General features: G+C 41.4%; 1 protein-coding gene across 5 annotated transcripts in view; it reads left to right on the top strand.

Moving 5' to 3' along the window:
* LOC142662116 (myosin-10-like) overlaps positions 1 to 18,296 on the top strand; it is a 428,074-nt gene that overhangs the window by 273,199 nt on the left and 136,579 nt on the right. For all 5 annotated transcript variants that reach the window (XM_075840065.1, XM_075840064.1, XM_075840061.1 and 2 more), the window contains one exon: positions 17,525 to 17,639. In XM_075840065.1, the coding sequence (XP_075696180.1) occupies positions 17,525 to 17,639 (115 nt within the window). The remainder of the gene's footprint in view (positions 1 to 17,524; positions 17,640 to 18,296) is intronic.

Here is an 18,296-nt window from a genome sequence, read left to right as displayed (position 1 = left end):
TTGGCCTTGCTAAATTAAGTGGCTTGTATATCAAGTAGAGTTACTAAACCGGAGTTAAAGTCCCTGTACGTACTTTTCTTTTACTTTAACAAATTGTTCACTGTTTTTTTGTAACTGGGATAATGGAGAGCAAGATTGGAGGTTTTCTTCAGTGCACAGTTTGCCGTATGTATGCACGACTGAAGCCGGAGTTCCAGGGAGAATACATCTGTGGCAGATGTGAGCATGTTGTTCACCTGGAAGCTCGCATTAGAGATCTGGAAGAGCAAAATGCAACACTGGGGGTGATAGACAATCTTGATCGGAGCATGCTGCACACTGAGCAAGCAGTAAGTGGGGTAGAACTGGAGGTTGAAGACATGGGTCAGCAGGACCAGGCAAGTAGCTGGGTTAATGTAGTTAGGGGCAGTAGAAAGGGGTCCAAGAAAAGGACTGATATTCAAAGTAAAATTGCCAAGTTGGGTGATGATGCGGGGGTGTCGGTCTCAGAAATGGCAGCCCTAGTGGATACTGATCTCCCTAACAGCTGGGAGAACAGCTCAGCTAGTAGTCGGCGAGATGGTAATGCAGGTAAGGCAAGACAATTGGTAGTTGTATGGGATTCTATAATCAGGAAGACAAATAGAATAATTTGCCGCCAAGACTGCCTCAACCGAATGGTTTGCTGTTTCCCTGGTGCCAGGGTTCGGCATGTGGTGGAACGGGTGGATAAATTACTGGGAGGGGCTGGTGATGATCCAGCTGTCGTGGTCCATGTGGGAACCAACAATTGAATAAGTGGTAGGTGGAGGAGCCTTAAGAATAATTTTAAAGAACTAGGCTACAAGCTGAAGGGAAGGACCTCCAAGCTAGTATTCCTGCCTGTGCCCTGCACATTACAGGAAAGACAGCAGGAGCTCAGGGAGTTAAATGCATGGCTTAAGTCTTGGTGTAGAGGAGAAGGCTTTAGGTTCTTAGAGCACTGGGCTGACATTTCATTTGGGTACAAACTGTATTCTGCAGATGATTTTCACCTAAATGGAAGGGGTTCCATTGTGCTGGGGGAGAGAATTCTAGCTGGGGTGGTGGAGTATTTAAACTAGGACTGAGGAGGGAAGTCAATGTAGAAAATAAAGGGGTAGTTAGGTTAGAGAGGGGTCAGACTGAATTGGTGGGGAGAGAAATAGACTTTTGTTACAAAAGCAGTCAAAACAAAATTGCCCAAATAATGTCAAATAATCACATTTCTGATACTGAAAGTGAAAAATTCAAAGGCAAGTTAAAGTGTATAATCACAAATGTCAGAAGTCTAGCAAGCAAAATGGGGGAGCTGGAGGCCTTGGTACTGGAGAAACATATTGAAATAGTTGGTGTTGCTGAAACATGGCCGGACTCTTCACACGACTGGGCTGTAAATCCTCAGGGTTTTACACGGTTTCAAAAAAGACAGGACAAATAGGAAAGGCGGTGGTGTATGTCTGTATGTGAGAAGTGATATGAAGGCGAGTGAAACAGACAATAGTGAGTGAAGATTGTGAGGAGGTTGAAACCTTGTGGGTTGAATTACAAAGGGAGGTAAACACTGAAAAAAATACTTTTGGTGAAATCTATAGACCCCCCAATATAACTGAGGAGATAGATGATCAGCTATATAAACAGATGGAGCGGGCTGCACAGGCTGGTACTGTAGTGATAATGGGAAATATTAATTACCAGGATATTAATTGGTGTCATGGTTTGGCTTCAACTGCAAAGGGGAGACATTTCCTCAACCTGTTGCAGAGAACTTTTATGGGCCAGTTTGTGGAAGACCCGACTAGAGGTGACGCTCTGTTGGATCTGGTCATTTCTAATAATACAGAGCTTGTTGGGAATGTCAATGTTCGTGAAAACTTCGGTAACAATGATCACAATATAGTTCTATTTTACCGTACAAAAAACAAACGCAGGCTGGGAGCGCAAAAACACTTCATTTTAAGAAGGCCAATTATAGTGGGTAAAATTAAACCGCACATGGCTTACACCTTCTGTAAAAAGGGCAATATTTGACAAAAAATTTGCATTTAAAAAATACAAATCTGAGAGTACAGCTGTAGCCCTTGGTATTTATAAAGAACTTAATAAAATCTGTAAAAAGGTAATAAAATCATCAAAAATACAAAATTAATGGCAGGTGGCCAATGAGAGTAAAAAATCCCCAAAAATTATTCAGGTATGTAAATGCGAAAAAGCCAAGAACATGTAGTGTAGTAAATAGTGGTAATGGGGAGATGGTCACAGGGGATCAAGAGAAGGCAGAGTTACTAAATGGGTTCTTTAGCTCTGTATATACAACAGAAGAAAGAGCAGCTGATGTAGCCGGTGCCAGTGCTGTTAATATATCAGTTGATATACTGAATTGGATGAATGTAGATATGGTCCAAGCTATGTTAAATAAAATAAATGTACACAAGGCCCTGGTACCAGATGGGTTACACCCCAGAGTTCTTAAAGAGCTGAGTTCAGTTATTTCTGTCCCCCTCTTTATAATATTTAGAGATTCTCTAGTGACTGGTCTAGTGCCAAGGGACTGGCACAGGGCAAATGTGGTGCCTGTTATAAAAAAGGGCTCTAGGTCTTCCCCGGGTAATTATAGACCAGTAAGCTTAACATCCATCGTGGGGAAAATGTTTGAGGAGCTATTGAGGGACTATATACAGGATTATGTGACAAAAAATTGTATTATAAGTGACAGCCAGCACGGTTTTATTAAGGAAAGAAGTGGTCAAACCAACCTGATTTGTTTTTATGAAGAGGTGAGCAGAAGCCTAGACAGAGGGGCCACTGTGGATATAGTATTTTTGGACTTTGCAAAGGCTTCTGACACTGTCCCTCATAGACGTCTAATGGGTAAATTAAGGACTATAGGTTTAGAAAGTATAGTTTTTAATTGGATTGAGAATTGGCTCAAGGACCGTAGCCAGAGAGTTGTGGTCAATGATTCCTACTCTGAATGATCCCCAGTTATAAGTGGCGTACCCCAGGGTTCCGTGCTGGGACCACTATTATTCAACTTATTTATTAACTCCTACCAGCACGAATCAGTAACTATACGTCGTCGCGGGAGGTTACTTCCCCCACGAGAACGTATAGTTACTGAGTTGTTTCCGGTGCACCCTGCACTCCACTCCACCCTTGCCAGCCAGCTGTCCTTTGCTGCTGATTTAGTTGAATTAACCCCTTAAATGCGGCAATCAGTTGCGATCACCGCATTTTAGGGGTTTCTAGCATATCGGCAGACCCTGGTCTGAAATTGCGGTGTTTGCCGATAGTTAGCATGGCAAACAGAAGCCAAACAATGGACCATGGACGGAAGCCCATCAGGACCAAAATCCGTCTGGTCCTGATAGACTTCCAGTCAGATTGACAGGAAGTCACTGTGTCGTTCCCGATGCATATATAAAATGTGTTTTTTTTATGTTTCACAGGGTTTACACAATAAAGGTAAGGCAAGGTAACCAAAAAACAGCAGGACCTAATAGGCTTCTGTAGATGGCAGACCTGAAAGGCCAGTGTTAGGCCTTCGAGTGTCACAGCAACCATCGGTACCCCACAAGCGCGTCGTGGGGGGCCCAATGGCGTTCCAACCCATTAGATGCTGCGGTCGCTATGGACTGCAGCATCTAAGGGGTTAATTGTTAGGGATCGGAGCTAGCTCCGGTCCCTGTCGTTATAGCAGTGTATCAGCTGTAATATACAGCTGACACGCTGGTGATGGTGTGGACTCAGCTTCTGAGAGTACAGTTACATAGGTTGAAAAAAGCAATAGATCCATCAGGTTCAACCTTTCTCAATAAATTACCCGTCATTCATTGCTTGATTAATTATAACCCTCAATGCCATTCGTAAATAAATAGGCATCTAGCCTTTTTTTTTAAATGCTGACATAGTATGTACCATCACGATCTCTTGGGGAAGGGCATTCCATAGCTTGACCACTCTAACTGTGAATAACCCTTTTCTATATTGATGTCTGAAACGTCTTTCTTCCACACGCAATGGGTGTCCCCTTGTCCTTTGTAGAGTTCTTGGAAGGAACAAATTATGTGCTAGTTCTCTGTATTTACCACACATATACTTATACACATTAATAAGATCCCCTCTTAGACGTCTTTTTTTCCAAGCTGAACAAGCCAAATTTTTCTTGCCTTTCATTATGAGCGACACCTCCCATCCCATTTAACCCCTTAATGACCGGGCCATTTTGCACGTTAATGACCAAGGATTATTTTTTGTTTTTCCACGGTCGCATTCCAAGAGTCGTAACTCTTTTTTTATTCCGTCGACATAGCCGTATAAGGGCTTGTTTTTTCCGGCACGAGTTGTATTTTGTAATTGTACCATTTTTAGATGCTTATAACATATTGATTAACTTTTATTAACTTTATTTTAGGAGAGAATTGAAAATAAGCAGCTATTCCAGCATTAATTTTCACGTTATAAATTTACGCCGTTTACTATGCAGCGTAAATAACATGTTAACTTTATTCTATGGGTCGGCACGATTACAGGGATACCAAATGTGTAAAGGTTTTATATGTTTTCCTACGTTTGCACAATAAAAACCCTTTTAGAAAAAAATTACTTGTTTTTGCATCGCCGCGTTCCAAGAGGCGTAATTTTTTTATTTTTCCGTCGATGTGGCCGTACGTGGGATTGATTTTTGCGGGACAATGTGTAGTTTTCATTAGTACTATTTTGGGGTACATAGGACTTATAGATGAACTTTTATTTTATTTTTTATGGGGGGAATGGGAGAAAAGAGAGAATTTTGCCGTTGTTTTTTGCGTTTTCTTTGGACGCCGTTCATCCGGCGGTTTAATTAATGTGTTCATTTTATTGGTCAAGTTGTTACGATCGCGGGGATACCATATATGTGTATGTGTGATTTGTTTTGACCGTTTTATTAAATAAAACCACTTTTTGGGGCAAAAAAGTAGTTTTATTTGACTTTGACTGTAATTTTTTTTATTTTTTTTTTCACAAACTTTATTTAACGGTTTTACTTTTTTTTTTTTAGTCCCACCAGGGGACTTCACTATGCGATATGCCGATCGCATATATAATGCTTTGGTATACTTCGTATACCAAAGCATTATTGCCTGTCAGTGTAAAACTGACAGGCAACCTGTTAGGTCATGCCTCTGGCATCGCCTAACAGGCAGATGCTGAAGACAGACCTGGGGGTCTTTGTTAGACCCCCGGCTGTCATGGAAACCCGACGGCGACCCGCGATTTGTTTGCGGGGGCGCCGATCGGGAGACAGAGGGAGTTCCCCCCTCTGTCAAACACATTAAATGCCGCTGTCACTGTTGACAGCGGCATTTAATGGGTTAAACTGCCGGAATCGGCGCGTGCTTCGATTCCGGCAGTTGCAGCAGGAGCCAGGCTGTGTATAACAGCCGTGCTCCTGCCGCTGATCGCGTGGGTAAACTGTCAGTACCCGCGCGATCACAGGACGGATATATCCGTCCTCCTGCGCGAACTAGCAGCTGCTGAGGACGGATATATCCGTCCTTCGGCGTTAAGGGGTTAATAATCTCGTTGCATGCCTTTGAACTCTCTCCAGTACTCCTATGTCCTTTTTACAAAGTGGAGCTCGAAACTGAATCCCATATTCTAGATGTGGCCTTACAATTGATTTATAGTGTGGTAATATTACATTTGAATCCTGGGTTTTTATCTCTCAATTTATACACCCTGAAATCCTATTTGCTTTTGCAACAGCCTGACATTGAGTGCTGCTGCTTAGCTTATTTGTTACCAGAATACCCAAGGTCCTTCTCTTGTTCCGTTATCCCCAGTTTTATTCCATTTAATACATATTAATTAATGCTATTATTGTGTCCTAAGTGCATTACTTTACATTTATCAACATTAAATTTCATCTGCCATGTTTTTGCCCATGCTGCCAGCTTCTCAAATTTTCCTGTAATATTTTAAGGTCAAGCTGAATTTCAAGTATCCTACAAAGTTTTGTATCAACAGCAAAAACTGACACCTTGCTATCAATCCATTCCACAACGTCATTAGGAAAGAGATTAAAAAGAATTGGGCCTAACACCTATCCTTGTGATACCCCACTGCTGACTTCAACCCATTTTGAGTAAGCACAATTTATAACAACTCTTTGTTTTCTGTCCCTTAACCAATTCTTTACCCACTTGCATACACATTCCCCCATTAGCTTCAGAACAGGACTGTTGTGTGGAACAGTATCAAATGCTTTTGCAAAATACAAATAAATCACATCAGCCGCATGACCAACATCCAGATTTGCACTTACCTCCTCATAGAAACCGAGCATTTTGGTTAGTCACGACCTGTTTTTCATGAATCCATGCTAGTTATCAGTAATTAGACTTTTCGATGGAATGCGCTAAGACACTAGTGCCCATGACATAACTGTACGTGATTGAGCTGGAAGGAGTTTGCTGAAGAAATCATGGCTCAAAATATATTAGATTGAAATTTTAAACGTGTGTTCCAACACACACTCACTCCGGGAATTGATCCAGATCCAGATCATAGGTTGTATCAATATATCAGAGAGAAGTAAGAGACACAGACATTGCTTGTTTGCTCAAAAATAATCCTCTGATATTTATTGGCAAAAACAATTACAATAATATCTTTCAAAAGGGGAATAGGCTTGATTTGTGCCAATAATTTACAATATGACAATAACGCTGATTCCGCCAATACCATACAATGAGAATATTTCATATTGAGCGAATCACAGACATACAATACATTTCGAATGTAATTTTATAATTTTCATTAGATGCTTACGTTAAATTGCTCCTGCTCTATTTGGCCTCTAGATTGAACCGTGTGGGAGTTGTATGCAAATATGTATGTGAATAATGAGATAGAAACAAATAATAAGGAATATGATAACTTCATGTCTGGGCATTCAGCCAGACCGCTAACTGCTAAAATATCAAGGTTACAGAAAGAACATTCAGAGATTATCTATTTCTTGCAAACAAAGAAGAAATAGGGGGAAGGTCATTGCAGTTGGAATATAAATTACATCTCTGCATAATCCGGCATCCTACTCGATAATTCATAGTCTAATTTAATACAGAGGATTAAAGCAAATGGACCATCCACCACAGACCCCCCCTTTTACTCATATTCAATTACAGAGATTATATTCTATGATTATAAACCTCAAACAATATAAAGAATAGGGCCACAACTAATAATATAACTCTATCAACAATCACATGTATTTCCTCTCAGGTTTGTGTTTAGGGGTCCCATCAGTGCATTGACAAGTCCTGTACATCATCATCCTCTTCTGCCTTCTGCCCTTCACTGACTGTCACCCTTAGGCCTGATGCACACGAGCGCTACGCATCTCGGACGTGAAAAATGGTGCATCCGTGCTCAGCGCTGCGGGACGCGATGTCACGCATCCCCCATAGTTGAGAGTCTATGGAGTGATGCGTGAAAAGAACGGACATGTCCTATTTTCCCTCGGACCCTTCACACGGTCCGTTGAAACAACGGCTGTGTGAACGGCCACATTGAATTACATAGGTCCGTGGGACGGCCTCTGTTTCAACGGCCGTCCCACAGACGTTTAACACACTCGTGTAAATAAGCCCTTCGGGTAACCCACACAGTTCTGGAGTCAGACTGTACGAAGGTGTACAGTGGGGGATTTATTATTACCCACCTCCAGGTCACTTACTTATCTTCCGCTGTAAAACACTTGGATGTTGCTGACTGGTTTACTCAGGTCTTTGACCTTTACTTTACCTTGACGATTGCTGATGTCAGCAGGACTTGGTTTGGTCCTTCTTATCTGTCAGACACCGTCTCTTGTTAATGTACATCGCCGAGCTGTACACAGCACCTCAAACTATGAGCCTGGGGTGAGTTCACTCATAGGCAGATTAGTGGAATTTTATTATGCCTGCCACATACCCTCCGCTTCTAAATCCTCTTCCTCTGGCAAGTTGCTTGTCTACACGGCTTCTTAGAATTGTGACTGCTGTCAGTTCATGACAAGCACGTTGCATTGGCTCAGTTTGTGCCCTCCGCATCTCCGTGATGGAGTTCATAATTTTAGTCTTTGATCTAAATTTGTTAGCACTTGCTGGTAACCCAAGTTTTGTCAATTGTTAAAATTAAATGCTCATCTGATGATAACATTAAAGAGGCTCTGTCACCAGATTTTCAAACCCCTATCTCCTATTGCAGCAGATCGGCGCTGCAATGTAGATAACAGTAACGTTTTTTGTTTTTTTTCAAAAACTAGCATTTTTGGCCAAGTTATAACCATTTTTATATTTATGCAAATGAGCCTTTCTTAAGTACAACTGGGCGTGTTTAAAGTTATGTCCGAGTGGGCGTGTATTGTGTGTACATCTGGGCGTTTTTACTTGTTTTACTAGCTGGGCGTTGTGAATAGAAGTGTATGATGCTGACGAATCAGCATCATCCACTTCTCTTCATTACCACCCAGCTTCTGGCAGTTCAGACACACAGCGTGTCCTCGCTCATCCGACGCGATGAAGTTCCTGTGGGAGGAAGTGAGTGACGTCACAGCGTGATCTCGCGAGGACACGCTGTGTGTCTGTGCACGGCCAGAAGCTGGGTGGTAACGAAGAAAAGTGGATGATGCTGATTCGTCAGCATCATACACTTCCATTCACAATGCCCAGCTAGTAAAACAAGTAAAAACGCCCAGATGTACACACACAATACACGCCCACTTGAACATAACTTTAAACACACCCAGTTGTACTTAAGAAAGGCTCATTTGCATAAATATAAAAATGGTCATAACTTGGCCAAAAATGCTCGTTTTTGAAAAAAAACAAAACGTTACTGTTATCTACATTGCAGCGCCGATCTGCTGCAATAGGAGATAGGGGTTTGAAATCTGGTGACAGAGCCTCTTTAACATCAATATAGTCTATAAAAGTTGTTCTAAGTTCATACAATAACAATGACAGGCCCTTAAACTAAATCAAACAAACACCTTTATATAGGAAAAACTTCTCTGTCCCATGCGACAAGGCACCTAGAAAATGTGTAGCTACTGGGTATACTGTATTTTGCACTTGGTATTACACTCTTCAGTGGGATTTGTACCTTGATCTGAGCTGATGACCTGTAATAGCTCTTACCCACAGAAATATTCCCAGATACTATACGTCTTATCTGACAAGTGTCTCAAACCAATTTTATTCTTACCTACTCTGAGATTCAAATTGACACCCTTATACATATATCTAATATCTTAGGAAGCTAAAAACAACTTGTATTACCTGGGAAGGCCTTCCAAGGTCTCTTCGTGGGAGACGGGTATGATGATAAGGTTGGCACCGGTCTGCCAGGACTGTTCTGTAGGCAAATCAGTCAGCTCTAACAGAATTTACCAGCAACAGCTGTAAAACCTGGGACATACCAATTAGATCTTACCAAATCGATCCTTTCAGTCTTGGGCATATGTGAGGCCACATACCATTAATGCAAGTGCCATCAAGAGTGTCTTGGGTGCTACCGGTTTAGCTTCCTTTATCTGTCCACATTCCATTGGAATCTGGTTTTCCCGCCTTCTGCTCCCAGTTGGACATTTCCTATGGAGGACAATCTTTTTATCGCATAAGCATTAATTAATCTTAATCAGATAATTAAATTGAAGAAAAACATTAACAATGACATCTTTCACATTGGGCAGTATTCTAAAAGTGATAGATACAAACTGATTTTTATTCTTTTTATATATACTGCACAGAATTTTCTTATCGGCTGGTTCAAACTTCAGCAAACCTAAACAATATTGTGCACACACAGACCAGATCCAGGTATAGTTTCTGATCTGAATTTTCTGTTTTAACACTTTCCTTTCACAACTAAAAACATGGGAATCTACTTCCACTGAGAAGTTATCGTTTACAAATTATACCACTGACACATGCCTCCAATAGTCCAATGCTAAGGCATGCTGATCCAAAACTTTACATAAAACTTAACTTCAGTATTTAAAGGGGTTGTCCATCTTCTGACAACTGATGACCTATAAAACCGATAAAAACAAGGGGACATATACAAAACCACCGAAAAAGGCCATACTTACAAATGGACACAGCCAGGTCAGAAACGCTGATGAAGGAGTGAGCAAGTGCTTTAAATAATAATAGCCACTCCCACTGGTCTTGAGGGGAGTGGTTTGTGTGGTGCATGGGATGTGTAGTAAGAAATAATAAATGAATAGTGTATGTGCAAGTGTAATACTATAAGTGAAATATAGGGGGCAGTAATGAGTGAAGTGCCTCAATAGAAATAAATGGATAATGGGGTGCAAGTGTGTGAAACATGGAGGGATAGTGTGTACGTCATGAGGCACAACGTGTATAGCCAGGTAGAAGCCTATTTGTGATGCCTTGATAGTTCATAGAGCGGGCTACCCTGCTTGCTATGCCAAACAACAACACACCATGCTCTCCCAGCATCAAAGACCAGGCTGTGTCCAAGAGAAGAGAATATATGTAGTAATGAAAAATACCTGGGGTATTAGTAATCATTTTGGCCAAAAGGACGCAAGCTCGCAATCCACGACAAGGATCCCCAGACTTCTGAGTCCCTAACTCCTTAAATGGAACAGAATGTTCCTGATGCACAGACAGAACCGATAAAAACAAGGGGACATATACAAAACCACCGAAAAAGGCCATACTTACAAATGGATACAGCCAGGTCAGAAACGCTGATGAAGGAGTGAGCAGGTGCTTTAAATAATAATAGCCACTCCCACTGGTCTTGAGGGGAGTGGTGTGTGTGGTGCATGGGATGTGTAGTAAGAAATAATAAATGAATAGTGTATGTGCAAGTGTAATACTATAAGTGAAATATAAGGGGCAGTAATGAGTGAAGTGCCTCAATAGAAATAAATGGATAATGGGGTGCAAGTGTGTGAAACATGGAGGGATAGTGTGTACGTCATGAGGCACAACGTGTATAGCCAGGTAGAAGCCTATTTGTGACGCCTTGATAGTTCATAGAGCGGGCTACCCTGCTTGCTATGCCAAACAACAACACACCATGCTCTCCCAGCATCAAAGACCAGGTTGTGTCTATCCACCGCATCTATACCTATCCACCGCATAGATCATCAGTATGTCATCGGTCCGGGTCCGACAACCGGATCCTTCACAGATAAGCCGCTACGGTGGCCTGCGGGCACTGGATGTTGTGGCACATAATGCTATGGACGGAGCCCCGAAGCAGTTGGCTCCGTACATAGCATAGCGGCCATGCTGCAGAACTGCAGCTCGGCCGCTATTCCGTGGCCGGAGCCAGCTGCTTCCGGCTTATACGTCCGGTGCACGGAGGCACGAACCGGCTGATCTGTGCGGGGCCCGTGTGTTGGACCCCTGTAGATCATGTACTGATGGCCTATGCGCTGGAAAAACCCTTTAATATTCCCACAACACTTATTGAATACAGTTATAATACAAACTAACTTTGGGATTTCATCTAGAGAACGTCTAATATCTTAGTCATTGTACAAACATCAGTTCAATACTTGGGGTAGAAACGATTCCCCTGTCACTACACACATCTTCTGCAGTGGGCAAAATACTGGCCAGGCTTCAGGCTGCCCTGAAAACAGGTCTACACATACGAGCAGATTGTCATACACACTTACCATGGGTAGTTGTATGTTCTGCAGTCGCTGGAAAGGGTAATCTGACCGGTGTGCATTTTTCATAAGTACCATTTCTGTTTCACCTATGTCATGCCGTGCGCATATCATGCAGGCTACTACAAACCTAGTGTTGGCATTATTGAATCCAGGGACAAGCCAATTTTCTGTTACCTGGCTGCACATACTCTCCTTGCCAGGTCTGTCATCTCTTGTGCTCTGAATTGGCTTACCCGATGATCCAACAAAGTTCCTACTACCAATTGGCCCATAATCGTGGGTGATGGCAAAAGCATACTTAGAGTTAGTGTAAATGTTGGACGTCTTAACTTTTGCCAGATTGCAAGCCTCAGCGAGCACCCCCAGCTCCGCTTCTTGAACAGAACGAGTAGGTGGGAGTGGTCTCTGGATAATTTACCTCCTGCATCGTAACTATCATGTATCCTGTCTTGTACATACTGTATATGATACAGATTAACTATTGTTCTAAGCTAGACTCTTATTTATACTAAAAAAAACAAAAACAACTAAATGTTATATACTTCTACACACTCATGTGATAATCAATAACATTTGTAAATCCCACACCCATCAGGTCCTATAGATGCCTGAATGATAACACAAACAAAAATTATTTTACTAAAATGTGGCGTAAAACGAACAATGTTCAGGCAATTTTCACCTCCTAAAACCAAACAAAATTGTGCGTTGTCAATGAGACGTGCCTGATCAGTCTCATCACTACTTCGTCCTTTTAGGGTTCAAAGCGGCATATCTCAACATATTGAGATTTGGCACTCTATCTGGGGGCACCAGTTTGGCCCCCTGTAATACGCAATAGCCTAGAACAAAAGTGATTTTCTCCTGACAAAACAGCATTTTTTCTTTTAGATACCTTGCAGCCGTTTACTGTAAAAACAACACACATTTTCAAAATGACATTTAGGCAGTCTAATTCTGACTCACGGGCCAGAATTGCGTCATCAACATACTGCAACAACTGGGCTCCAGCCTTGCAATACTACAGCATACTGTACCATTTGCCTTCATGTGTAAAAGCAAAAATAACAATTGTAAATCTTTATCCATTCTAACAGACTAATATGTTTGCTAAGTCAATTACTGTATACCAATAATAAATTGTGTGTGGGTGTAGGGAACAGTAGAGGTACATACATGTTCAAGACCCTGTGTCTCACAATATCTATTTTAATTCATTTGAATTAACTTCAAAACATTACGTCAAATCATATCATATAACACTTCAATATGCAACATCCCGCCACACATTCCAGCAGTCCATATTTTGTAACTTTTATTTTTAATGCAGACAAACTCAGCTTGCTGTAATATTTTACTCTCTCTAGGTACTCGGGGACAGCAACGCATGTGTAAAGATAAGACATTCCTTTTCACAGAGGAGAGAGCTATAGACACGTGGGGAGATCATAGCCCAAGCCCTCAATATTAGCTGTCTCCCGCCTTTCACAGACCTCTCAGAACCCCCTCCCCTTTTTAGACCCATGCTTTGCTTAAAGAGGCTCTGTCACCAGATTTTGCAACCCCTATCTGCTATTGCAGCAGATAGGCGCTGCAATGTAGATTACAGTAACGTTTTTATTTAAAAAAAACGAGCATTTTTGGCCAAGTTATGACCATTTTTGTAGTTATGCAAATGAGGCTTGCAAAAGTCCAAGTGGGTGTGTTTAAAAGTAAAAGTCCAAGTGGGCGTGTATTATGTGCGTACATCGGGGCGTTTTTAATACTTTTACTAGCTGGGCGCTCTGAAGAGAAGTAACATCCTCTTCTCTTCAGAACGCCCAGCTTCTGACAGTGCAGATCTGTGACGTCACTCACAGGTCCTGCATCGTGACGGCCACATCGGCACCAGAGGCTACAGTTGATTCTGCAGCAGCATCAGCGTTTGCAGGTAAGTCGATCTTACCTGCAAACGCTGATGCTGCTGCAGAATCAACTGTAGCCTCTGGTGCCGATGTGGCTGTCACGATGCAGGACCTGTGAGTGACGTCACAGATCTGCACTGTCAGAAGCTGGGCGTTCTGAAGAGAAGAGGATGTTACTTCTCTTAAGAGCGCCCAGCTAGTAAAAGTATTAAAAACGCCCCGATGTACGCACATAATACACGCCCACTTGGACTTTTACTTTTAAACACACCCACTTGGACTTTTGCAAGCCTCATTTGCATAACTACAAAAATGGTCATAACTTGGCCAAAAATGCTCGTTTTTTTTAAATAAAAACGTTACTGTAATCTACATTGCAGCGCCTATCTGCTGCAATAGCAGATAGGGGTTGCAAAATCTGGTGACAGAGCCTCTTTAAAGAAATTAGAACTCCTGATTACATTTATAACTCGAATTATTTAACCCCACACTCAAGACACACTAAAAAATGTACACGGTACCGCTGTTAAGAATGATAGCATGCAATATAGATCTAAAACCAATGCTATACTGTGGCCACTGGTCTCATCAATCCATGCAATATCTTCTCAATGTATAAGCTTGTACCAGTCTGTTTTTTTCAGACTTTTCTTCGACACACATGTTACATCAGACATGTTCACACATCACACACGTCACATCAAAGTTCCCATCATAATCTTCATTATTCATCATTAATTCCTTTCTTGCAGCACTCCAGATTCACTTACTCTGTGTCTTCACAAACAGCCATTTATTAACATCCACACAGCCTGCATTTTTGACACAGTTTTTCACAGTTTGTTATAAACCTTTTCCATTCCTATCTTCCAACATTTCACAAGATCCAACGCCAATCATTTTTAACATTCTTTTACAATCACAGCCTCAGCTTCCTTTGCTCTTTCTACTATAGTGATGGCCGGGACCCATGCCCAAAGACTATCCTGAATTTTTGTCTTATTTTCCCCCGACCACATGGTCGGAGAGCAGTAGGGTATTCTCTGGCAAATGCCCTACCTTCAGACAGACCGGCCCCGTCTGTCGACAGATATCTCGGACAGCCTTCTTACTAATTTCGAACAGACTGTCTTACCAGTACGATATCAAAGTCGTTCCTCCAGACATTCTAGCAGTGCGATAACCTTTAAGGAGCTCACTGTTTTGAACATCAAGAACAGACAAAATGCTGCCAATCCACAAATTATAATTCTTCAACACAATTGACATTCGTGAAACTCCATTGACTCAAGCAGGAATTGGTCACATTCACTTCAATCGTCTACTAACCCCTTGTCCCTTTCAGTTATGTAAAACACTTTCTGCCGGGGTGTAGCTTTTGGTTCATACAGCCTGTGATGTAACACATATCACAAAATCTTTCCTCTTGCACTTGACAATGGTTTTACATGGAAATTATATTGGATCATGTATATCTCATCCCCCCCTCAACCATTCACTCTGTGGGTTGTAGTCTAGGGGTCTGTTATGTATTTTGGTGATGATTTCTTTAGGGGCCCTTGGAGCGAGCCAATATCATTCCCTTCACTGTAATTTGTGTAGGTAGTAATACTACTACGACACAGGTGGCACTTGGGGTATGTGTCAGGGTCGTTCATTAAACACATGTTGTTATTTAACAACGGTATTCAGTCCGGACGATCTGATGTTCTACTACTACAGACTTACTTGGTTGTTATGCTACAACAAAGTTTATATATATGCCGCATTATTAAATGCGTGCCAGAAATCAGTCTGTACTGATTCCTACCTTATGCTAGTCTGAGAATGCATGCAACTGCCGGTTTTTAAGAATCCTTACAAACAACATTACAAGCTGGCAGTCTGCTAGGATCGTATAAATGGTTACTCGATAAAATATTCAACACATGCACTCCCCTATAGCACTCGGTAATGGTACATTCAATCCATTTGACATTACCATCCTGACAAAGGACCTGATTATTACGGGATCCCTTTGTAGTTGTTATTGCGTCTTTCTTACCCTGTTTGTCGCAATTTATTTGGCTGTACACTACGAGGCTTCCCCTGTCGCTCTGCCCTCTGAGTCCTTGGGGTACTACAGGATAGTACCTACCCAAGATCCAACCTTTCTGTTACCTACTGGACAGTTTGTACCTCGCCCGACACTCGGCTATCTCAGAGCAAACGGGCACCAGGATAACCTTTTCTTTGATCCTTAACAATTTCACACAACAGCCAAATAACAAGTGACACACTACAACAGAACTATAACAATACAACACAACATAGTCCTAACAGTACAGTTCATTGCAGGTTCATTCTACACAGCCTTCAGCTTTCTCACATTACACACAGACAGCTGGATGCAATGGACACAATACCTCTGATCAGCACAAGTTTTTTCTCACTGTCCAAGCTGCACATGTCACTTTAAAACGTACACGTGTAAATTTCAACTCCTCAACTATCTGCTATGTCACTGCATCCCAAATGGGGGGATCATCATTTACAGCTTTACACTACTGCTAATAATCATCTTAACAGTTTAATTGGCGGCAAAAATACTCTCATGTCTTTCATATCAACAGCTCTAGATTTAGACATCTTCAACAACAACTCAAGATAATGTACGCACCTGCAATCATTCATCCCACAAAGTTTTAACTTACCTTTTTGGATCCATCCTTTCATACCACTTCTGGATAAATTTCCCGGCGTCCGGGAGATGTGACGTTGTGACAGCTAATTCCAAGGTTTAAGCAATACATGTGTGAAAGGTTGTCTAAGAATAAGTTTCTTACCTGCCGCAGTTTTTTTATTTCACAGATGCAATGCCTGACCTCTCTATGAAAGCTATCAGATTATTAATCTCCCGGGTTTCGGCACTAAAAACTGTTGAAGAAATCATGGCTCAAAATATATTAGACTGAAATTTTAGACGAGTGTTCCATCAGACACTCACTCTGGGAATTTATCCAGATCCAGATCATAGGTTGTATCGATATATCGGAGAGAAGTAAGAGACACCGACATTGCTTATATGCTAAAAAAATACTCCTCTAAAGTTTATTACCAAAAACAATGACAATAATATCTTACAAAAGGGCAATAGGCTTGATTTCAGCCAATATGACAATAACTTTGATTCAGCCAATAGCATACAATGAGAATGTTTCATATTGAGCGAATCACAGACATTCAAAACATTTCAAATGTAATATAATTTTCATTCGATTCTTAAGTTAAATTGCACCTACTCTATTTGGCCTCTAAATGGAACAATATGGGAGTTGTTTGCAAATATGTATGGAAATAATGAGATAGAAACAAATAATAAGGAATGTGATAACTTCATGTCTGGGCGTTCAGCCAGACCGCTAACTGTTAACATGTCAAGGTTACAGAAAGAACTTTCAGAGATTATCTATTTCTTGCAAACAAAGAAGAAATAGGGAGAAGGTCATTGCAGATGGAACAGAAATTACATCTCTGCATGATCCGGCATCCTGCTCGATAATTTATGATCTAATTTAATACAGAGAATATAAGCAAATTAACCATCCATCACAGGTTAAAGTGGTATTCCCAACTTAGACATTTATGGCATATCCACAGGTATGCCATAAATGTCTAATATATCGACAATGTTGGTCACCAGACCCCAGTTTCGCTAGGTGCGGCGACTGCACGATGCCTATTATAGGGACTAGTGGAGAGGGGGCCACATATGCATGCGGTTCTCTCCATTCTGTTGTATGTAAGTTACAGAAGCAGCCGAGTAGCGCTAATGATCTGATCTTAATGGGCAGCTTCCCAATGTGTATCGTTTCGGCAGCCTATAAAACATTGTTAGTAAGTTGTAAAACAGAGGAGTGTTTTTTATATTATTGTTATCTTTGGGTACTTATAGGTGGATTACAAAGCAGATGAATGGCTGATGAAGAACATGGATCCTCTGAATGACAACGTTGCGACTCTCCTTCATCAGAGTACAGACAAATTCACAGGAGAGCTGTGGAAAGATGGTGAGTGCCGGGTAAAGTCTGATAGCCTGTTTCCTGTGCTAGAAAGATTTTCCTGGACTTTAATATTGATGGTCTATCATTAGGAAAGGCCATCAATATTTAATCATGGGTATCCGACTCTCGGGGGTCACCTTTATTGTGTGTCCAGGCACAGCACCGCACATATAGTTGTGGCTGTGCCTGGTATTGCAGCTTAATCCTAGCAACCACTGCGACCCCTTTACACTGCTAGCCCTCGTGGTCCTGGGATTAGAACCTCCCGGATTAGTAATAAAGTACTTTGCCACTAGAGCCTTCTAATTGTATCAGTCATAGTTGCATTCTTACTAAACAGTTTTTATTAAAGTGGATCAAAGCACCAACTCTGAACAAATTGTGGTACGCTGGGTGATATACTAGCTACTTACTCCAGTGCCCGGTGCATCTTTACATTGTGTTTTGAAGCTTAAACCTACCATACCTTACCTCTGACGTTACTAAACTGCAGGATAAAATTTCATTGTTGGTCAGTAGTTGATATGAATTTACATTTCTGGATATACATATTTATATAGTTTGAAAAAATAGTCCAGAAAAAAAAGACCAAACAAAACCCCTTGGACCATTGTGGCCATTTACCACATGGGGAAGACAAACTCCTTCCTGACCCCACAGGAG

Source organism: Rhinoderma darwinii, chromosome 10 (genome assembly GCF_050947455.1).
Source record: "Rhinoderma darwinii isolate aRhiDar2 chromosome 10, aRhiDar2.hap1, whole genome shotgun sequence".
NCBI classification, from domain to species: Eukaryota; Metazoa; Chordata; class Amphibia; order Anura; family Rhinodermatidae; genus Rhinoderma; species Rhinoderma darwinii.
This window is presented reverse-complemented; position numbering and strand designations above follow the sequence as displayed.